The sequence below is a fragment of the Setaria viridis genome, chromosome 8 (assembly GCF_005286985.2).
Source record: "Setaria viridis chromosome 8, Setaria_viridis_v4.0, whole genome shotgun sequence".
In the NCBI taxonomy this organism is placed as follows: domain Eukaryota; kingdom Viridiplantae; phylum Streptophyta; class Magnoliopsida; order Poales; family Poaceae; genus Setaria; species Setaria viridis.
The window spans coordinates 3,087,160-3,111,167 of record NC_048270.2 but is presented as its reverse complement, the minus strand read 5'-3'; the positions used below and the strand labels follow the sequence as shown (position 1 = coordinate 3,111,167).

At 49.2% G+C, this 24,008-nt stretch overlaps 1 protein-coding gene and 1 pseudogene across 1 annotated transcript; both read left to right on the top strand.

The window, feature by feature from the left end:
- The first annotated feature begins 309 nt into the window (after nt 1-309).
- On the top strand, nt 310-12,866 carry LOC117867036 (uncharacterized). Its single transcript, XM_034751347.2, has 6 exons — nt 310-693; nt 1,765-1,850; nt 8,970-11,294; nt 11,382-11,591; nt 11,675-11,799; nt 12,032-12,866. Exons 1-6 carry the CDS (start codon nt 691-693, stop codon nt 12,451-12,453), a joined length of 3,171 nt encoding a protein of 1,056 aa, XP_034607238.1. The 5' UTR covers nt 310-690; the 3' UTR covers nt 12,454-12,866.
- Nucleotides 12,867-13,945: 1,079 nt separating this feature from the next.
- On the top strand, nt 13,946-15,987 carry LOC140220159 (protein FAR1-RELATED SEQUENCE 5-like; annotated as a pseudogene).
- The last annotated feature ends 8,021 nt before the right edge of the window (nt 15,988-24,008 follow it).

Sequence of the window (24,008 nt, the reverse complement as noted above, 5' to 3'; positions counted from 1 at the left end):
ATTCAGAACCATTCTTGGAGGAAGCATGGAGCACTTACCTTCGACTGACACGGCCGTCGCGGTCGTTGCCGCTCCCTTGAGGTCCGGCTAGGGTTCGAGCCCATGGGAAGAGAATGGTTGGCATGGTTCGGGTTGGGATGCGACGCACGGGGAGTAGAAGGATAGCTTAGGGGTATGGAAATCATTTCGCGTGACGATTCCAACGTGGAGAGGTGATTTAGCATGCCACGTCGTAGAAAATAGCAAATCTATTGGTAGTGTTATTCTAAAATTAGAAAGTAAATATCCCCGACGACGGGAGCGCCGTGTTTATCACCATCGCGAAGGCTTCCCCACGGCAGCCGCCGGGTGTCGCTCCACCTGCTCATCGTGGCGCCACGCGTGGCGCTGGATTCGCGCATGGTGGCAACGCGCCGCGCCGATGCTGCCGAGTTGCAGTGGTCCCGGGATCCGCAGCCGCCGCCACCGCTTCGCCTTCCGCTTCTACCCTTTTCCCCAGTCGAAGCCCGCGGGCTCACTTGCGGCAGCGGCGGCGCTCACTTGGGAGCTGAGTCCAAAGCTGAAGCCATGGGGAGGAGGGCGCAAGGTCTCGGTAGCGCTCCCCTGCATCCCTTCTGGCGTTGAGGCCCTCTGGGGCTCGACATCGACGACCAAGAGGGGGAGATTCTGAGCTCTGACGGCGCCGGCGAGATGGTACGGATCCTCACTCTCCAGTCCCCACCATCTTTGTTTCGTGCGGCGTGTTCCTTTCTTTGTTGAAAATCGCGGATTAAGCAGATCTACTCTGAGGGAAAGGTGTCCGATGTTCTGCGGATTACGTTTGCTCGGCTTCGGGAAACAAAATGTGTGTCTGTTCGGCTGGAAGGGGAATTGAATCGAATCGAATTGAATCGAGTCACACTTTAGGGTTAAGGTTAATCCTGTTCTAGTGCTGAATATCTGCACGTGGGGCGGTGAAATTGGCTGATAGTGGTGATTTCCTAGAGGAGGTCATGAGGAGAAATGTTTCTCCGTGCATGCATGTGACAAGAGGCTTTGCATTGTCACTGGAGCATTTTGTGCCCCCTCCTAACCGATTTTCTGGCCACCCGGTTACATTCTGCTCAGGAGGTATTCTCCAACTTCCAACTTGGGTGAATCTAGCTGCGGTTAGGATTAGTGTTTGGGGGGTTTCTGGTTCAGGTTGTTTAGGATTGGTGCGGAGGGCGATTGATTGATGGCTTTTCAAGTGTGGTAGCAAGTGGCAACAGTAGTCGATTTGGTGGCAGGGGTCACCACATGGAATGAGGGTGGGGTGGGCTGAGGGTGCGGAAGAGAAGCATGCTCCTCCACAGTTGAGGAAGGAGCTGTGGATGCATGGGTGGAGCTGCAAGTTTGTTGGGTGTGGAGGGGTTACAAATAGAAGCCAGTGAGCAGCATGGCGAAGGAGTCGTTAGCATGGCCCCCCTAGCCCACTGACAATGGAAAGGCTTAGGAAATGCAGTGGCAACAGCAATTCCTAGCTTGGTCATAAAACCACTCGAAGCATAAGGTGGGCGCCAAACAAACCACCTTACAGAAATGTGAAGCACTTCTGAGAAGCAGGTTCTGTTCTTTTAGATTTTGTGTTTCAAAATCAACTACAGTTTCATACTGATAGGAACGTGAGAAACACCTTACAAGAATGCATCGAATGTGGATGTGCTTATTTGCTCCATGCAGTATCGTTATTTTAATTGAGATTGTGTAAAGTAACCCCAATTTATATGTTTATGTTTTCTGTAGGATGCTGTATGCGAAGTGTGTGGTGATGTTGGCTACAGGCATCTTTTGGTACAATGTAACAGCTGCAAGAATGCTACTAGGCACCTGTAAGGCTTTAACTTCTCTTTCTACTTTAGTTTCATGTCTTTTATTTTCATATTAAATGCCTAAGTAAAGGAACAAATATGCATGGATTTTGATTATCTTGTCATGATGGAGTGTGGATGCATGGGGTTTATCAATATTCTTGTAGAGAATAATCTGCATCAATTCTGCCCTTGTTTATCATATGGCATCAGGGCGTCCAAATCCCTTTACATCCTAAACCCCATGACGGTAGCACCCCTACACTTTCATCCTTGATTTGCATTAAGCTGCTAACCTAGAGGTGCTATGTTAGAAACATAAAGGCTTATAAGAACCCATCTTTCTAGACTATCAAGGTAGGAGTAATCCCAAAACAACTGAACACTTGGGTCACACGGTCTGGAGACCAGAATATAGGTCGCGATATTACTATTTGAACCGTTGCACATGAATTAAGGATGGTGATATGTCATAGTCTACCTATCACTTGCCACCGCCTCGGACAATGACGTCCACCGCCTTGTACATCACAAGGTCACAAGGCCTTGCCACCATCATTAGCTTCGCCACTAGGGCGTTGTTACTGTCTTCAACATGCAATCTGCTAGTCCCACTTGGCCCATGATATCAATTTTTTTATGCTAACAAAGAAAACAAGGGACTCCAAAGACCTTTAACCAACTACTCCCATTTTATTTACATCTATTCCCATTTTATTTAGTATAAAATACACAAGAGGTCCATCAACTTGTAATGGGGTCACTTTGGTCCACAAACTCCGAAAGTACATTTTCTAGGTGCATGAACCCTTTATGCTGTGTCACCTAGGTCCATACCTCTCCACACGGGCGTCTAGCGCTGACATGACACGCTTACTGGACATCTCTCTCATCCCTCTATCTTTGTTTCTTCCATGGTCTTTTGCTGGGGCATTTTGTTGAGCATGTTTTGGGTGGAGGATGTTGGTGGAGGCAATAAGGACACTGTCAGCATCGGCATCGGTGCGGACCTGGGTAAGGCCATGCATCATGACACACCCAACGACTTACAACTCGTAGTCTTGTAGCATGCCCATGTACATCATCGTAGTGTACGCGCGGTGGTGTTGCATTGGGGGGCCTACACCCGCGCTAGGCACTGCCGCTCGCTCGCCGCGGCCACCACTAGAAGTAGCGGCAGCACTGCCACGAGCCGCCACTCGGAGGTCGGGGCTTGTACGTCACTTCCTTGGCGTTGCTTGGCTCTTTGCCTTGCTTGGTAGTCGACGCCACCACACGTGCGCGGAGATGCTGTTTGGAGGTGGAAGGGATCAGAGGGAGTGAAGATGCCTGAATGCCTTGATGCTTCTAGCAAATGAAAGGGAAGAATTAAGTTATTAGTTGAGGAAGAGAGACGGGCTGGAGCAACAGATGCTTTCCCTTGTTCCTCTTCAACAAACACCACCCGGTAAGCACACTACTCTAGGAAGCAGTTGAATGATGAGAGAGAAGATGAACACTCATTGTGATAACTTGAAAAGTTTATGCACCGAGTATTGTACTTTCAGAGTTTGTGGTCCTAAGTGACGCCTCCTTATAATTTGATGGTTCTCTAGTGCATTCTACTCTTTTATTTATAAGGCTCATATCATTTCGTTAGGATAAGCCTTTGGCCAACAATTATATAATTGTTTTATACAAGATGTCATTATATTTGTATGACAAATACCTTCTTATGATTATAGTTTTGTACCACACAAAACGAAAACTAGTTGAGTAATTGTTGGCCAAAAACTTGTCCTAGCGATGAAATACACCTTGTAAGGTAAGCGCAGGGAGCAAAAATTTACCTGTCACATAAATTCCCTTGGACAAAACAAGCTGGTAGGCTTGATTGTGATTTGTCCTTGTATTAATTGTTTGCGTTAATTGGATCTGTGCCATTATAATTTCACTAGTGTGGATATTTGAATTGTGCCACTACAATTTACATCTCTTTGAGATATGTTATACTTACCCATTTGATGCATTTGTTAAAAAATTTGGACCAAATTGCCCTTGTATTCTTCCTTTAACCCTCTTATGTTCATCTTCCGTATTGGCTTGAGGGCGCCGACCTAATTCTCTCCTGACGATGAACGCTATCGGGTCTAGCACCTTGACTCCTCTCCTATTCATTTGTTGCATGGCACCAACCTAATTCTATCCTAGCAAAAGAATGTTGTTGGGTCCAAAACCTCTGCCATGCCTGTGGCTGCTCCTTTTGGCTGTGCGTGGGAGAAGGTGACTTTGTTCTTCCCACCATCATTGGTGGTGCCACTCGCCCCATCCACGTGACATCCTTTGGTGATAGGGCTAGAGAATTGGCTATTTATTGGTGATAATAGTGCAGCAGCAGATCAGGTTCGCCCTCCCTAGGAGGATCTGAACAGATTGATCCTACTTCTGCTTGCCTACCTTCTACTGTGGCTCGGCTTATATAAGTGCCGGCCACTACAATATCTCAACTAACTTTTCTCATTCTTATCTTAAGCCTAACAAACTACTGACCCAGCTAACAAACTAAAACAATCTGGAGCCTACTCAGCCACTAGAGGCTGCTGGCGCCTTCTTCCTCCTGCTGTACTCTCTCCCAACAAAAGAGTCCACAACACTTCCTTCCTCCTTTCGAAACAACTCGTCCTCGACCTGGAAGTCTGGATAGGTGGACTTGAATTCTTCGAGCCGTTCCCAGGTTGAATCAGCAGTACTTTGACCCAGCCAATGCACCGGGACTTCCCAGAAACCACGATTGAGGCGTGCACGGTGAACTTTATCGGGTTCAGGAATAGCATGACCGTGCACAATGGTAGGCAGGGGAGCAATGGTAGTCGGGGCCTTGCCATGAAACTGCTTCAAGAACGCCACATGGAACACATTGTGGATGCGCGCCTTGGTAGGAAGCTGGAGACGATAGGCGACAGAGCCAATGCGCTCAAATCACCTAAAAGGGCCCGTAGTAGCAAGGAGCCAGCTTGGCATTCTGGGCATTCTTGATGGACGACGCCGCGCGCTGGTGAAGACGAAGCCATACCCAGTCACCCACAGTAAAAGTGACATCCCAATGTGCCGTATCATGCTGCTGCTTCATAATGCCTTGCGCACGGAGGAGACGATCCTGAACAACAGCCAAGAACACATCCCTCTCGACGAGTTGTTTGTCCAAGGAGGCCACTCGTGACAGACCATGCTGATAAGCGGCCAAAGTAGGAGGCGGCCAGCCATATACGACCTCAAATGGCATGGTTTGGAGGGCTGTCTGGTAGGACGAGTCATGGCAGCCACCGCAGCCAACTCCGCGGACGGTCGCCGGCAAGGCAACGAAGGTAGACGCGCAACACCCGATTAGTGACCTTTGACTGACCGTCAGTTTGTGGGTGGAAAGCGGAGCTGAGACGCAGCGTGACACCTGACAGACGAAACAGCTGAATCCAGAACGCGCTGGTGAAGATCGGGTCCTTGTCGCTGACAATGGAGCACGACAACCCATGGAGCCGCACAATCTGGTCGAAGAACGCCTGGGCAACCGATGTTCCGCTATAAGGATGGCCGAGGGCGATGAAATGCGAGTACTCGGAGAATCTGTCCACCACCATGAGGACTACTGATTTGCTGCCCACCTTGGGAAAACCTTCAACGAAATCCATGGTGATGTTAGCCCAAACAGTGTGGGGAACATCCAACGGCTGCAGCAGTCCAGCCGGGTGTAAATGCTCCGTCTTGTTCCGCTGGCAGACGACGCAGCCCCGCACAAAGTCACAGACGCGTCTGCTGGCTTGGGGGCTATTGAAGGAGGCGTGCAGATGGTGGAGTGTCTTCTGGACGCCTTCATGACTAGCGCCGTACGTCGTGTGCAAGAGCTGCGTCCAGAACGCCGAGGAGTCGGGAATGAAGATGCGGCCACGGTGCATGATGAACTCGTCGACGACGGACCATTTGGCCCCCACAAGGCCCTGGTCAATCTTCTGGCGCTTGGTGACGATCTCTGGCAGCGTCTCAGCCTCCTGTTGGAACTCGTTGAACAGCTTGAAGTCCGGACGGGAGAGGGTGCAAGCTGCCATAGCTGCAGCGTCCTCCTCGCGGCATGGCAAGGCATCAGGGGCCCGTTCTGGCGTCCTGGCTTGTATTCCACCGTGAAGTCATAACCGAATAGCTTGCTGACCCAAGTGTGCTGGGGATGGTGGAGAGGCGCTGGTCCAGGAGGAACTTCAGGGCGAAGTGGTCGGTGCGGACGGTGAATGGCTGTGCCCAGACATACGGCTGCCAATGGCGCACGGCCTTGACCAAGCCAATGAGCTCGCGTTCGTAGGCCGCTAGTTTGGCATGCTGTGGAGCCACTGCGTGACTGCAGAAGGTAATTGGCACCGCGCCTTGGTGGAGGATGGCGTCGAAGCCGGAGCTGGAAGCGTCGCAGCCGATGAAGAACGACATCGTGAAGTCAGGCAGTTATAGAACCAGACTAGAAGTTAGGGCTGACTTGAGCGCGTTGAAGGCGGCGGTGGCGGCGTCGGTCCAGCAGAAGGCCTCCCGCTTAAGGAGGGCTGTCAAGGGCCCCGCGATGACGCCATAGTTGTGGATGAAGCGACGGTAGTAGCCCATGAGGCTGAAGAAGCTGCGTAGAGCGCGGACCGACCGCGACGTTGGCCAGCCTTACTGCTTTGATTTTCGCCGGGTCCATGGCCACGCCGTCCTTGGAGATAAAGTGGCTCAGGTACTCCACCCGACGCTCCACGAACGAGCATTTGGAGCGCTTGAGGAACAAGCTGTGGTTGTGCAGAGTGGTCGAGACGACCCGGATGTGTTGCAGGTGCTCGGCGAGGGAGGTGCTATAGATCAAAATGTTGTCGAAGAACATGAGCACAAAGCGACGCAGGAAGGGGCGCAGAACCTCATTCATGAGAGATTGGAACGTCACCGGGGCGTTCGTCAAGCTGAAGGCCATGACCACGAACTCAAAGTGGCCGTGATGAGTTCGAAATGCCGTCTTGTGAATGTCAGCATCGTGCATTCAGACTTGGTGATAGCTGCTGCGAAGGTCAAGCTTGGTGAAGTAGGTGGCGCCGTTGAGCTCGTCCAGAAGTTCGTGGACAACGGGAATGGGGAACATATCGCGCACTGTCTTGGCGTTGACAGCGCGATAGTCGATGCAGAATCGCCAAGAGCCATCCTTCTTGCACCGAGGAGGATCGGGGATGAGAACGCCAAGTGCTGGGGGCGGATGAGGCCCTGTTGCAGCATCTCAGCACACTGGCGCTCGAGCTCATCCTTGAGCAGCTGGGGGTAGCGGTAGGGGTAGACTGCTACTGGCGAAGTGCTTGGGAGAAGATGGATCCGGTGATCATAAGGTCGAGCTGGAGGCAACGAGGATGGCGTGGCGAAGACGTCGCTGAACTTGGCGAGGAGCAGGTGGAGAAGGTCCAGGCGTTGTACTGCGTGAAGGGTCGGATCCCTGGACACCATGACGCCCGTCCACCGGACGCGACGGTCCTGGCACCAGAACGCCATGGTCTGGCGCTCAAAATCCCAAAGGATAGGGCCTAGGGACTTGAGCTAGTGGCAGCCCAGCACCAGCTCATAGTCGGTGAGGGGGAGGATGAAGAGGTTGATGAAGAATCCCTCGTTGCTGATGGTGACAGGCACGGCGGCACAGACTCCGGCACACTGGACGCGATCCCCATTGGCAACCCCCACGATCAGGCCGGGGCGTGGAGCAGGCTGGAGGCCGAGGCGGCGGGTTGTGGTCGTGGTGATGAAGGAATGCGTGGACCCTGAATCCACAAGGGCCTGAAAGGAGGCGCTGGCGATGGAGGTGGCCAAGTGCATGGTGTTCGCCGTCTTGATTCCAGTAAGGGTGTGGAGGGAGATCTCGACATCGTCGGACGGATCCGTCGTCGGTTTCGCGGTGCCCGGGAGCAGAGCGTCGTCATCAAGCTCCATTAGGTACAAGCCCTTTGTCGTGCAATTGTGATCCCTGGAGAACTTCTCGGGGTAGTTGAAGCAGAGGCCTTCCGCCCGGCGCTGGGCCATCTCCTGTGGCGTCAAGCGCTTGAAGCGCGTGCTGGCTGGAGGGGCGGTCTTGGTTGGAGCGGCCGGTGTTGACGGCACCGTCTTGGCACCTGCGCAGAGTCCGGGGACCAGTTGGGGCGGGAGACGAGCGCGACCGGACCAAGGGATTGGCGCGGGTAGGGAAACAGGCCGCAGCGCCGTCGTCTAGCTGCAGGCGGCACTCAAAGGCCCGAGCGAGACCCATGGCATCGTTGAGGGTGGCCGGATGTTGGAGCTCGACGTCGGTCTGCAGCGGGTTGTAAAGGTCGCCAATGAAGAGATCGATTTGATCCTGTTCCTGGAGAGTGTGGCAACGGGCGAGCTGGGGCAGGAACTGCGCCTTGGACTCGTCCACTGTCCCGGTGCGGTGAAGCTTCATGAGGGCGCCGAGCGGATTGCTTCGCGTCGGGGGATCGAATGCCCGTTGCACCTTGTCGACGAACTCCAGCCATGTGGGGGCGTCGTGGTTCTGCTCCATGCGGTAATACCAGTCCTAGGCATCACCTTCCATGTAGAAAGAGGCGAGCCAGACGCACTCATCCTCGGAGGTGCGGTCGGCGTGGAAGAATTGCTTCGCCTTGTGGAGCTAAAGGATCGGGTCCGTGCTACCGTCATAGTGTGGGAAACTCCTCATTCTTATCTTAAGCCTAACAAATTACTGACCCAGCTAACAAACTAAAACAATCTGGCACCTACTTAGCCACTAAGGCTGCTGGCGCCTTCTTCCTCCAGTTGTACACCCAACAAAAGAGTCCACAACATTTGGTGAGAACGACAATGTAAGGGGATAGGTGGGCGCGACACCATAGCGCGACCACAAGGAGTTGAAAGAGGAGATGGAGAGAGGTGAACAAGAGAGAAGGGGAGGAAGGAAGACGATATGGGCAATTAGTCTAGAAATTTTGATGAATGATAGAAGGGGTAACTAATGGCATATCTCGAAGACTTGTAAACATGTAACGACATGATTCAAATGAGAAAAATTATAATCTCATGTATCCCTGAGTGTATACCTCTATGGCTCCTGAGGCATTCAACAATCTATCCTTAACTAGTGTGGTTTGTGGTTTTTTGTAGATATTGTTTGAATCCGGTTATTTATGATGGCTCATCAATTGAATGGTTGTGTGAAGATTGCCTCCCTAAACCCAATGAAGTTGCGAAATCATTGAAGTGGATGTGCGATGACCACCACCCTATTCAATGGGGTTCTTTTATAATTAATGAACCAAATGTCGACGGAGTGGAGGTGACGAAGGAACCATGGTCATGGGGGCATCGTAGACATAGATCACACAAGGCAAAAATATGTAGTATTTGGGGGCGTCGTAGACATAGATCGCGCAAGGCAAGAAGAGATAGTACCGATGCTTGCACTAAACATTTTCCAAGTGGAGGTACATTCAACTCTTCCGAAATGTTCGTCGAGGAAAAGGCAAAGCACAATGATGTTGAAAAGGAAGGGGAAAGTAAAAAGGATCACTTAATTTATCAGCTAGAAAGTGCTGATGGTTCAAGTCACTCGGCTCCTGACCTTGCTGCAGAAATACGAAAGACGATGGTTGATGTTGAACCTACTATGAACACTATGGAGTGTATGGACCTCTCAAAAGAAAAGGATAGCTGTTCTTTGTCACTGAATTATGTTGAAGGGTCCATTCCTTTAAACTATGATGTTCAGAGATCCCATCCATTTGTTAGGGATGATTCTTGTCCTACGGTACCAATTGTGGAGCAGGAAGATGGTTCTAGTCATTCATTGGAAATTGCAAAACAGTCTCATCCTTTGGAGGTGGTTAATCCAGATGGTACAAGCTGTGCACCCTTGGACCCTGCATTAAAAATTGAAGAACAAGGAACAGAGGCAGGCTTATTTGCTTCAGTTAATAATGTTGAGCAATCCCGTTCGTCTTTTACTGATGGAACTGCTCCTACATTGCCAAGCGAGGAGCATGGTGATGATTCCGAAACATCAAAAAGTTGGGAACAACCTGACCCTTTGGAGGTGGTTAAACCACAGGATGATGCACCGAAGAGTATCCTAGGATCCAAGCCTCCATCAAATTACTCACAGCCAATGCAAGTATCAGATCTGGGTGTTGAGAATATGGATGTCTTGGATCCTTCTAAAGAGTACTTGGACTTAAAGTCAATGTCAAAGACTGTAGAGCCATCAAGTTCCTCAAATGGAGGAGACTCAGCTGTCGAGAAGTACCATGCTGAAAAAACAGAATGCTTGTTAGGCACGGAATCTATCACCCCTGCACTGGATAACGTCCAGGGATCAAGTCCCTTGGCAGAGCCATCAAGTTCCTCAAATGGGGGAGGAGAACCTGCTGTTGAGAAAAACAGCACTGAAAGAACTGAATGCTTGTCAGGCATGGAAACTGTCACCCCTGCACTAGATAATGACCATGGATCAAGTACCTCTACAGCAAAAGATTGCTTAGTTTCTGATGTAGATAACTCAGATGAAGCAAATAGATCAGGTAAACATTTTCTGTGCACCATAGAAAACGAGAGAGGGCAATTGGATGTCTATTGCAGTCACAATGACCATAATGAAAGTTCTGATCCCAAGTCAGGGCTGAAGGGAAGGGATACTCAAAATGATGTACCAAAGGCTTCAGTTTCTGCTGTAAAAAATGTGGTTTGTAGCCAATTATCACAAATGGAAGATGTTAACAGTGAGTCATTGCCTTCCAATAATGTTAGCCCATGCAAGGCAACACAAAGTAGCTTTAAAAAGCAACCAAACAGAGACACTCAACATCATACTAAACATCAGAAAATCAAGCTCATTGTGAAAGATAGGAACGCTGATCATGCGCAGCTGAAAAATTGTAGGCCATCAAAGCAGCTTGATCATACTTGCCTAAGTGCTTCCTTGGAGTTGTCTTCAGAGGCTAAGGAATTAAATGATGCAGTGCCAAGATGTTCTAGTTCTGCTCAAACTTTTGAGAATGCCGTGCCCATGAAAAGAAAACGACTTATTGTACCACATAGTGAAGATGCCGAGGCCATGCATGTGGAAAATTTGAACCCTCCATGCAGTGAGAATGAGGGGCAAGTAAGGATGCATAAGAGACATGTAGAAAGTGCTGTGATGAACCAGAGAAGATCTGCAAAAAACCATGAGGAAGTGTTGCGTTCAGGAAATTCAAATGAACAACACGTCAATAATCATACGCAGACAAAGAAGCAGAGAAGGGCCACTAAAGACAAAAAAGCACCTGTAGGGAATCCTAGTGTTCGGTGCGCACCGAATGATGCTGAGCAGTTGGCATCAGAAGCTGCAGGGACCCTCGGCCACTGCAGCCTATCCAGGATGCCAGTTGTTTCGGCACCTACTGATCAACAAAGCTTTATTTGTCCACAACCCATTGATAGACCTAAATGGACGTATGTTAGACGTCCATCCTATTCATTCGAAAGCATTTCGATATTTTTCTCTGCGGTGGCTAATATTTTCACGTTTTATGCTGATAGTGGGATCATGAAGATTGGCCAGGAGTATATTCCATTGGCTGCACACCTGTCAAATCAAGCATCCAAGAAGGTGCAGGAATTATCACTTTCATTACCACCAGTTATGAAAGTAACCAAGCATTCGGAGTTGAAAGCCTGGCAAAGTAGATGGGAGGCATTGGAACTTACTGCTGAAAACATCAGCTTGTATTTCTTTTCGGATAATATGAGGTGTGCGACCTACCCCTATGAATACTTGTTTGTATTGTATTTTCAGCTACATGCTAGTTTAAATGTTCTTGTTGCATTTGTAGGCCAAATAAAGAGCTGGATCGACTAGTGCAGTATGTCACTGATCATAGCATAGTTCTCAAATATGTTGTTGGACTTTCCAAGCTGCTAATCTTCCCTTCTGTTCTTCTACCAGAGCAATGTCAAAGTAAGTATTGTATTTCATTTTGACAATGTAATTTACTAGTGCCATGGATACGATATGGCACTGCACCTGTTTTGCATTTGCATTTGGTCAGAACTTTGCAATACTATTGCTTCTACTGTCCACTACCACACTTGGAAAGTTATTTTTTTTTCTTGCAGTCAAGTTCTTACGATTTAGAGTTTAGTCATCTATGGCTATTGTAGTTGACATATTAAATCCTGCTGTTTTGTAGTGTTCCAAGGGAGGAAACACTATCTGTGGGGAGTGTTCAGGCGCAGGTTAGGTAGGAGCAAAGCAGCTACCCAAGTGAAACAAAAAGTCTCAACGGTCTCTAAATCACACACGTCCGAGAAAAAGGATCATCAAGACAAGATGCAAAGCGATGCCCAGAACCAAGAAATGCATGTTTCAAAGGGTACCATGCCATCAGGGAGCCAGCCGACACCAGATGCTGTCCATGACGTTGGCACCGAGACTGATCTCGGTGATCATAAAAAGCCCCAAGCAAATTCAGAAGCTCCCCCAACCAAGCTGCTTGGCCTTGTCGTTGCGCAGACGCCAAGATCAGAGCAGTTTATCAAGGAGCTGGAAAACGAAGGCGCACTGGTGTTTGCTGTGAAGGGCATAGTGAAGCCCGCCCCTGAAAGGCTCTAGGCCTCCAGCGCTGTAGGATCAGAACTAACCTGCGACAATGGTGCTCCATCTGCTGAAGCGTAGCTGTAGCTGTAACCTTTTGTAATGTCTAGGGCCGAATTAGATGGTCGTTATCCATTTAGGAGTGTAGGCTGTACCGAACTGAAGCTGAACTGGAGCCCATTTCAATTTGTCGCGTTTGCAAGACTCAAAATGGTAATGAGCAAAGTCTAGCTAAGAAAGATGTTCCCTTGTGCCGTGCGCGTTGGTGTTCATTCTCTACCGTGTGCTGTCCTTTTCCGCTCCGGTCAAGTGTAAATGCTGCATGAAATGGTTGCAACCTCTGAAATATTTAGCATGTTGATTTTGAGGTGTCCCGCATCCGGTGAAATGTAAATGCTGCTGTTTCTGGTTCACTAGAATTTCTTTTGGAATCTGCAGTTTTGGTTACTGTGCTTTGGGCCCTGCTTATGATTTATGAAGCAGCTGGGCGTTTCTCGTTGCTACTGGTTTGTGGTGATTAAAGAACGGGGTGTCGTGTATATGCATGTTCAGACCAAATAAAAATCCTACGCAAATCGATGCAAATCCCCTCCAAAGAAGAATGGATACATGTCTGTTTTTTTGTCTTGAAAGCGTGTCATTTGCATTACTAAAGGAATACTACCTCTGAACCCGCTTGAAACGATGGAGCACAAGGCGGATCATAGACTTTGACTAAACAAGGTATCGCCGTAGTTCATGACCATGGACACGGCCGCGGGCGACGAAGAGGCTGACGCCCTCCTCCATGCTCTCTTTCGCGCGTGGCCACGTCGTCCCGATGGCCGACGAGCCGGCGTGCCGCCGTGGCGAGGACTGCATTGGCCAAGGCGGGACTCCTGGCGCCCACGGTGTCACGCGCGGCGGGTCGAGTGCCTCGCATCAGAGCTGGGAACCTGGGATCCTCTGAAGTTGTTGAAGCTACCTCAGAGAGAGGTCGGAGCCGCGGCGCCGTTGGATCCGCATCTGACGGCAGCGTACAGGAACGAGGTTTCCTCTCATTTGGGCCCAAAGCGTGGAGTCCAGCCTGGCCCGTTTGCAGATGCAGCAGATGGGTAGAAAACGCGGGAGACCGAGAAAAACAGCGCCAACGACGGAAAACGGCGCGAGATCGACGGAAAAAGGCGGGAGTAGCGAAGCTGACCATCATCGAGCCAGGAACTTCTCTGAATCTGCTATCTTTCCTCATGAACGGCCCTGCAATTGATCAAAGTGTCATCATCAGATTGCTTTGAACTTGCTCAGCATTTCTTTTCTCATGGAAGAAGCAACCCGTTGAAATTTCATTCTTAAGTACTGATATGGAAGAAGAGGCTAACAAACCACAGCATGATTCAAATACGTAAGTAATACAACCCACCTTGTTAATCTTATGCGACATCATATGGATTTTAGTCTAATATTTTCCTCTGCACTTGCATAAGTCCCCTGGTCATGTTATTTTTTCAGAAGTATACTGCTTGGTTTGGTACCTCAAGTTGGCATGGAATTTAGAACTTCAGATGAGGCTTGAGCATTTTGGCTTAGCTACAGTGGACAGAAAGGATTCGAGGTCAGAAAAAAGTATACAAACAAAAGGCCATCTGATGATAAGATTACATCATGTAGATTTGTTTGTGCAAAAGAGGGTCGTCGATCACTAGACAAAAGGGATCATTTAACAAAGTGCCCTAGAGCTGAAACGAGAACCGAATGCCAAGTTTACATGAATCTTAAAATGGATCGAAAGAAAGAAATTGTGAAAGTGTCTGAGCTGGTTTTGGAACACAATCACGCACTATACCTGCCAGAAACATTGCACTTAATGGTGTCCCAAAGGAAGATTTCAGAATTACATGCTTTTGAAATTGAAACGGTAGATAATGCAGGAATTGGGCCAAAAGCTGCACATAAGTTGCCTAGTCGTCAAGTTGGTGGGCCACAATCTTAGCTACACCCTTCGTCAAGAACTATTTGCGGAGCAAGTGGCAGCGAGAGATGGGATATGGCCAAGCTGGTAGCATGCTTAGTATTTTCAAGATAAAGTTGCTGAAAACCAATCATTCCAATATGCATTCCAAAGGGATTGTGATGGAAAAATAGCAACCATATTTTAGGCTGATGCTAAAATGGTCGTGGATTATGCAAAATTTGGTGATGTTGTTAGTTTTGACACTACTTTTGAAACAAACAAGGAAAGCAGGCCTTTTGGTGTCTTTGTTGGATTCAATCATTTTAGAGAAACTGTAGTTTTTGGTGCTGCTCTCTTGTATGATGAAACTTTTGATTCCTTCAAGTGGTTGTTTGAGACCTTTTTAGAAGCTCAAAATGGACAGGAGCCTAAAACATTTTATACAGATCAAGATGTTGCAATGGGAAAGGCAGTTGCAGTAGTGTTTGGAGAAGCATGGCATGGATTGTGCACCTTTCATCATTCAAAATGCTGTCAAACATCTATATGAAGAGGCAAGTGAAGAAGAGAAAAAAGAGAGGAATAAAAAGAAGAAAGCAAAGAAAAAGGAAACGCATGAAGAGGAGACTGACGATACAAGTATTCTATCAGATTTTAGTGCATGCATGTTTGAGTATGAAGACATTGCAGAATTTGAACAAAATTTTCCCCTCATAAGGCAAAAGGTGAGAAAGAAAACTTGGTTGGATAATATATACAAGTTGAAAGAAAAATGGGCTGCATGTTATATGAAGGATGTTTTACATTAGGAATGAGAAGCACACAATTGAGTGAGAGTTTAAACAATGACTTGAAAATACATTTCAAATCTGATTTTGATATGATCAGGTTTTTTAAGCATTTTGAAAGTGTGGTGCAAGGAAAAAGGAAGAATGAGTTAGATTCAGAATTTGATTTCAAGGAAAAAGTTGCCTAAAATCTTTATGAGGGTACCACCACCTATGTTGGTGCAGGCTGGCAAACTATATACACCACCTATATTTGAAGCTTTTCAAGGATCCTTAGCAGCTTGCACCAAGCCATAGGATGGTACTAATGAATATCTAGTAGGAGATTTTACCTTTCAGGAGGAGTATAAAGTTGCCGGTGATCCTTTGAAGCAAACAGTTGAGTGCAGCTGCCGGCAGTTTGACAGAATTGGGATATTGTGTGGCCATGTTATTGATTTGATGAATATTAAGTTACTACCGTCACAACATGTGTTGAAGCGATGTGTTGAAGCGATGGACACGAGAAGCACGGAGTGGAACTATACAAGACAACAAAGGAAGAAATATAATTTATTTAATTTACAGGGACCACTCACAAATGATGTTTTTACTCAGTTCTGGTGAAGTGTGCAAGCAGAAATTTTGCAATCACTGTAGTTGGTGGTTCAGCTATATATGTTTTGCCATTTTGCAACTTGAGCATCCTGGGACTTCGCGCTTTTGCCTTTTTGCAAGAAAGCACCTTTTTGGCCGTCCTAGTACTTTATGGGTTTGCAAATAAGCAACCAAGTGTTCAGTTCTAGAAGCATAGTCATTTTGCAAGCAAGCACTCATGGAGCAAAGGTTAGTGTGTTCTAGATTGACAATACTGGAATTGACTTTCTTTTTTCTTCACTGAAGTTTCCTGTTGTTGCCCTCTTGTAGAAGGTCATGTGCAGGCGGTAGTGCCAGCACCTGGGCATGGCCGGTTGCCCTCTCCATGGTGGTGCAACACCTGAGCGTGGTCGTGGCTGTGTCTGGGACCCTCGGCGGTGCCGGCGGCCCGTCGAAACCCGAAACCACTTCGCATTAGCGGACGGCAGGTCTAGACGACGGGAACAAGTGAGGTGCGGCACCCGGCGATGGCGTATGGCGGAGAGCGAGGGCCGGCACCCGGCAACCGTGGACGGGGGTGAGCGAGCCGCCACACCGGAGGCGTTGTCGGCGCCAGCGAGATGCTCGGCTCCCAACCGCAGCACTGTTTTTTTTCTTCTGTAAACTGTAGTGAACGCTGAACATACCTGCTTATTTGTTTATGGGCCAGTATGGGCTGTACCGCTGTACGTGTGCTGCTCCATTACTGTCCCTGCACCAACGCTGACTCCTGCATCTTCCAAACTACCTGTACCTTGCCTATCACGGAACTTTGACCAAACAGTATCCCGTCATCCATGTCCATGGATGCTCAAGTTGCAAAATCCCTGATGAAGCTAGCTGGCTGATCGAGTGGAAAGCAACACACCCGTCACTACGCCTTCTCAGGTAGATCGCATAGAAACTGCAGATCCGCTTTGCAGTCGGAAAGATGCGGCCGGTGGCGATTATCATCAGGAGGAAGCCGCAGCAACGTCGGCCGCTAGTGAGGCGGCACCTGTGTGCCGCTGTGTGCGGCATTCGTCACGTCCGGCGAGGTTGTCTCTTCCCTGTTTACGTGGAAAAGTCAAAACGCCTAGCGTTGAACAGTCAAACATGGTGGACATGCCGCATGGCTGACGTGGCGGGGCTCGGCTGGGTGGGTGAAGGACTCAAGGTCAACCAATCCATCCGCACCCCCTCCTGACACGGCGGCCATGTGAAGATCGAGGCTCCAGCTCGGATGCAGCACGCCACCTGAAGATCGGGAGTTGACTGACCTTGCGCTGCCACGATTTGCCTGCACGGGCACGGTGATCTCCAACGTAGTACTCTCCGTTGGTATACAATCGCGCGCCCATCGTCTTTGCCCGCTCTCGTGAAACTTTTGGCTGCCGCTCGCATGTTCCAACCCTTCCAGTTTTGAAAACCGGCATGTCTTCCTTTCCTGCCGCTCCCACCATCAGTTTTGAAAATCAAATTTGGACGAACACCGGTGGTGGTCCTATTTAAACTACCCATGGAGGAAGGAAGCCATCTGTGTTCTTTCACATCTCTCCCTTCCAGCCTTCCTCCAATGCAGATCCAAGCAGCAAAAGATCTACGACGGACTTGAATGTTGAGCCTATAGATTGGACTGGAGTACGGTATGGTGTTGGGTGCAGCTCATTTTTTTTGAGAGTTTTCTCCAATTTTTTTTTAAAACAAACCGGCAGGAGAGCTGCCAATTATATTAAAAAGAAGAAGGATCCCCAGAAGAAAGAATACCTCTATGCACACAGACAAGAAACATGAAGAAAACTCATGTAAGAAAACTACTACAAACATACATTCGCTCAGGCTAGCAGCTTTACTCCCGCCATCATCCATCCTTGTGCTTCGTCCTTTATCCGCGTAAACACCGCGGCCACCGTGGCTTCCTTTCGCTCAAAAATTTTCTCCATTGATCTGTGGTTATGACCACTGATAGCCTCGGTTCTCATTTTTTCTGTTGTACATGTTGGTCATCAACAAGAATGATCTAGAGATGGCAAAGATTTGGGGGGGGGGGGGGGGGGTGAGTGTATGAATCTGCTAATTTTGTCGAAGGAATTGCGGTGCCGGAGAGGAAGGGATACTAATGCGGTAGTTTCAGAGTCTATCGCCGGATGAACAGACGGGGGCAACGCTGCTGCATGCAGCCATGCGAACGAACGCACGCCTCGTCCCGAGAAAACGCGGCACCGGCTCCTAAATGCGTACTACTTTTCCAGCCGTAACACGTAGATGAAAAACGAACGGAGTATTTGTTTTGGTCACGAAGCAAGCAGTTTAAGCTGCCTGGGAGGAAACGGTGTTGCGGCAGCGGCACGAAGGTGTGGAGGGCCCGTGCGTAAAAGCAGGATCTGACCCCCACATCGCTCAACTTGCGACTCGGGCAGCGATCAGCGTGGCCACCGCCGGCCTCTCCACTGCGGTTCTTCGATCCAGCCGCTGCCGGAGGCAATCTTCGGAAGCCCGGCAGATGGTGGATGGGACGGCGTTCAACATGGTGCTACTTCTCGCGATGATTTCTTCAAACATATAGTCGATACTCCCTATATAATCCTGGAGACTAGAGTCACCTTGGCTTCGACTTATGGCATCGCTTTCTCTAATTTGGATCCTACGGATTTTTTGCGTGTGCCATATTGGTCACTTCGTGACAAGATCATCGTGAGACGATGAGAGCTCGTGGCCGATCGTAGTTGGTCAAGACTGGGTGATATGGTAGTATTGGCTCGGAAAGAAGGAAAAGGCAGCACCGAGGGACATCGTCTTGATGGTACAATTTTGGTACTGATTTGTCAGCTCCGGGGAGAAATTCTCATGGTTTGACCTTAACTGGTTGTACCTGGCAATGGTCTTGTTGAAGGCATTGTTTGGGGTTTGAGAGATTACTCCGGTGAAAACCGTTGGTCTGATCTTGACTGATTAGACTATGGCAATGATGGTACTTGTACCATTTCCTTGTTGGAGGCGTTGCTTTTAGAGAGTCTTTCTCGTGGTCCAGGTGCTGATGTGGATGTGAACGAATTGAAGATTAAGTTGTGTGTTGTAGCTTGTGGCAACATGGTATTTGATGCCATGTCTTTTTCCTTTTTCTTTTATCTTTTATAGGTTGCGTGCATCGTAGCTATGCAGAGGTCAGGAAATGATCTAGTAGGTTTGTATCACCTTGATGTAACCACTACGGGAAACAGGGAAGATGCTGAGTGCCAGGGGCACTCGGCGAAGCCCCAAAAACACTTGGCAAAGTGTTTGCCGAGTGTAACACTCGGCAAACGACACACGGCAAAAATCTTGACGGCAAACACTGATTCGCCGAGTGTTTTGTGTCGGGCACTCGGCTAAGACTTTGCCGAGTGCCCAAAAAACACTCGGCAACCAATTATTGAAAAAAATAATAAAAAAAAGTCATGCTCCGCCACCTGCTCCGCCGCCGCCGCCACCACCATCCTCTCCTCTTCTCTTCAGGCCCCGGCGCCGGCACGGCGCGCGCACCGAGCGTCCAAGAACCGCCGAGGCCGCAGCCACGCAGCCTCCCCAGCAGCGCCGCCGGTGACGGAGGGGAGGGGTGGGGAAGCAGATCTGGGGGGGGCGGGCGCCGCGGGGAAGCACATCCCGGGGGCGGCGCTGCCGGTGACAGAGGGGAGGGGCGGGGAAGAAGATCCGGTGGAGAAGCCGGGCGGGCGGCGGATCCGGTGGAGGGGACGGGCGAGGGGCGGATCCGGGGGCGCCGTGCGCCGGGCGGCGGGCGGCGGCGGATCCAGGGGCCGGGGGCTGGGGGCCGGGCGCCGGGTGGGCGGCGGCGGATCCGGGGGCGCCGTGCGCCGGGCGGCGGGTGGCGACGGATCCGGGGGCCGGGGGCCGGGCGGGCGGCGGCGGATGTGGGGGCGCCGGGCGGCGGGCGGCGGCGGATTCGGGAGCGCCGGGCGGCGGCGGGGGGCGCCGGGCGGCGGGCGGCGGCGGGAGGGAGAGAGGAGGGAGTAGTGATGGGTGGGAGTACTGACGGGGGGAGTAGTGAGGGGGCCGGGCACTTAAGTCCTTGGGCGGTCGAGCACTTAAGTTGCCGAGTGTCCTAGGGTGACACTCGGTGAAGGGTTCTTTGCCGAGTGTCTACCCTAGGACACTCAGCAAAGTTATTTTAAAAAAAAATTAAAAAATATCCAACAATTTCAAAAAATTGTCAAAAATTTACATGAAATAATATATATTCTCTATTCACTGTACAAAAAGTTTTGTAGTCCAATCAAAACTCGACCGTCATTTTGACTCCAAATCTTATGCAATCCTTCTCAACGTTACTATTTTTCTTCGGAAATACTTCGGTTTGTAAACATCGTACGTGATGAAATGTGCAAAACATTCTCAATTTTTTTCCACAGCCTCCACCTATGATATCATCACATCATGACAAATCTCATGATTTTTAGACTTTGCTTATTTTTTTTATAATTTAAAAATATCACTGCCACACGTTCGTGGTCGTGTTTCCTGAACAAGATGTTCGAAATTTCTTGTTATTTCATGGGTAAGGTCTCAAATTGGGCCAAAAAATATGAATATCATTTTTCTACTCATTTTGTTCCATAATTTGAATCACTTGCAGTTCAAATTTGACTTATACCAAAAATTTCCTTGAAATGCAATTAATTAAATAAATATAGCAAATAAATCCAAAAATATACCAAATTTTAACATGGAGTACCACATGTTGTATGTGGGGAGTAGAAAAAATTTCATGGTGAAAAGAGGAAAAAAAATTATTTTTTTGCCGAGTGTCAAAAAAACACTAGGCAAATCCCCCTATTTGCCAAGTGTTTTTTTGACACTCGGCAAACCCCCCTCTTTGCCGAGTGTTTTTTATTTGACACTCGGCAAAGCCCCGGTTTGCCGAGTGTTTTTTTTTTTGCCGAGTGTTTTTGGCTTGGCACTCGGCGAAGAGCTTGTTTGCCGAGTGCTCGAAAAAAAACACTCGGCAAAAAAAATATACTCGGCAATTTTCATGTTTCCCGTAGTGAACCGTCTAAGATTAATGAAATTTCCCTTATCGAAAAACAGTAGAACCTAGATTACCATAAGCTTAGGGGTACCCGTGGAGCATTCCGCATTCTTGAGGCCGGGCCTTGTGACAGGGCAAGCAGGGGTGGCCAGCCCTTGCCGAATGGTAGGTCCAACGGGATTATAAAATTCTAGAGCAAGGTAAAATCTCATGGTGGTAGATGCACGTTGGGCTGTTTGGTTGTAGCCTAAGCAGACACCAAGCAGCAATCTCCACCCTAGAGCTATATGCAGCTTTGCTAGGTCTGCAAGCAATCAAGCCCCTTGTGTTTCGTGACGCTCCTGGCACCCCAAGCATCAGGGCCGGCCCTTCATCCACATGATCGAGTGGTGCTCCATCTGCTGAAGCGTAGCTGTAACCTTATGTGATGTCTAGGACCGAATCAGATGGTTGTTATCCTTTTAGGAGTGTATATAGGCTGTACCGAACTGAAGCTGGACTGGAGCCACTTCAATTTGTCGCGTTTGTAGAACTCAAAATGGTACTGATCGAGCTAAGAAAGATGTTCCCTTGTGCCGTGTGCTGTCCTTTCCTGCTTCCGGTCAAATGTCCTTTCCCTTGTGCTCCAGCGCGTTGGTGACCATGGCACCTCGCCTCCTTGCCTTGCAGGAAGAAGATGGAATGAGGAAGAAGAAGATGGAATCGAGATTAGTTTGGAACCCGAGCTGTTATTTTCAGGCGATTTCTGTCTCCTCTAGGCTCCTGTAGCTAGCGCCTTGAGCAGTTGAGCCCTTTGTCTCCCGACCTTATCTCTCTCCACTAGGCGTCATCTGTTTGTTTCTGAGATCGATCAATACACGTGGATGACTCCGCTGCGGCCCCCCGACGCAACCCGTTCGTCGGCCGCGATGCACCACGTGGGCGCCAAGGGGCCAAGAAGAGGGCCTGCCGTGGCCGCTGCTCTGGAGGCAGAGCACTGCCCTGCATGACGGCATCGTCGCCGACGTGGTGTTCTGGGGTAGGCCGTAGGCGCCCGGGGTCTGCGTCGAGCTCAAACTCGATCGGGGCTGTCTGCGCCTGCCGCATCGACGCACCCCGCGCCTGTTTCGAGTGGAAAGCGGCACACCCGCCAATACGCCTTCTCAGGTATATCGCATAAAAACTGCAGATCCGCTTTCTCAGGTATATCGCATGCTCGGCACGGAATAAAAGCCCATCGGCGCACGCATCACACTGCAGGTAACTGGTCCAAGCACCGCTGCACGACGCTGGTGCGTGGTGCCTATACGGCGGCCATGTGAAGACGATCGAGATCGAGACACTCTAGCTCGGATGCAGCGTGCCATCTCAAAGACAAAGATGGAGACTTCGACTCACCTTGTGCTGCTGCAGTTTGCCTGCTCGATCGGGCACGCTGTGCTGATCCCAACGTACTACTACAATATTTTTTTACGCTACTAGGAAAAACAGCTTTATATAGTACCGGTTGGTAACGTACCGTTTTCGCAACCGGTACTGGTAATTCGCAACCGGTACTGGTAATTCGATACTAAAGGGGATCCCTTTAGTACCTATTGACGCCGATTTTTGACACGTGTTAGGGTCAGCGTCAAAGAGAGGAAAGTGGCCGATGCGGATAAGCAAGAAGCTACGGTTGAGGGAATCGGCCGACAGAGCTACAGTGTTTCGGCCGGTTAGCTGAGGGAGTCAATGAAGACTGACCGATTAGGAGCCGGAGCGGTGTGGGCCTAAAATGGGCCAAGACGGTGACCAGATGAAGATAAAGATTGGCCCATAGAAAAATAGTGATCGACTCCGATGCAGGTTGTATCGTATGTAAATATTTGTTATTTTTAAATTAGTGATAAAATAGGTGTCTTGTAAGGCTCGTAAAACAACACAACCATCATCAATACAAATCTAGTTTTCCACGTAGCTTTATTTTCAAGTCGGCGACTTCACCAAATACCTACGATCTCCGGCCAATTTGTAAGTTCCGCATATCGAGTAATATCTAAGTTTTAACTTCGGGCGCATCGCTATTGTTTCGTTTAGATTTATTCACTAGTTATCGATATTTACTAGAATTATAGGTTTTACCTGTTATATCTAGAATTATAGGTTTTACCTGTTATTTTAGTTTTATCACCAGTTATCCAGCTTGAGTCACAAACTGTCAGTTTTATTAATATTTTTATTTATCATCATATAGCCGATTAGATCCGTTCCAAGTGTTGTCTCCGTAGCATTGTTTAGATTACTCCAGTAATTTCTTTTACAATTGCTACGTGATCATCGGCTATTTCATAGTCGGTCATCTCTATGCTAATTCGGCCGATTCGCTGATACGTCCTTTGAAATAGATCGGAACTTTAGCCGATCAAAACCTTGGAATTTAATACTTTTCTTTCCTTGTCAATCAACATGTCAGATTTACTGGCACGCCGTGCGAACCGCACTAGGACGATAACCCAAACAGGAGCTAAGCAGATTCTCCCGGATCGTGTGTCCAACGCTGAGAGTCATCGTCCGAGTTTTAGTGTCAACACACTTTTGGCACGCCTGGTGCGACAGAAACAAGATCCAACATGTCAAAGGCTGCTGAAATCTCGGAAGACAACGTCATTGAAGTCACCGAGGCAGATCTCAAGGACGACCAGAGGGATGAGTTGGCAAAGGCTATGGAAGACTACAAGAAGGCATGCCTGCAATCCTACAGTCATACCAGAAGCGGGAGCCTATCAAAAAGAGCGCTCTTCCAACTCCTCGCCAGATCACCATCGTCGAGGACTCGGGGAAGATGTCCGAGATGATCCAGCTGTCTGTTTACCAGGCTATGATCGATCAGTCCAAGGTGATGACTCACACGGTGTACAACACCGTCATCAGCTCTATGGCCAATGGTGTGCCACAGGGATATCAAGGACAAGCTTACGCACCTCCTATCAGCACACCGGCCAGAGACTTTTTGGCAGCACCCAACACGCTCCAATCGGCTCCACAGCCGATGCACATGCATATCGGGGGGTACAACGCCATGTTGCCCCTGGGTTATAGCGGTACCCCATCTTTCCAATCGCAAGTACCGCTCCACCCTACACCTGTCCCTTCCGTGCAACCACCGGTGATGACGACGGCGCAGTGGGGGACGACGAGTGTACCTGCTGATCTAGATCCATCCGCTGGTTATGGGGTGCCTCCAGGAGTTCACACCCCAAAATCTTCGGTACAAATGTCA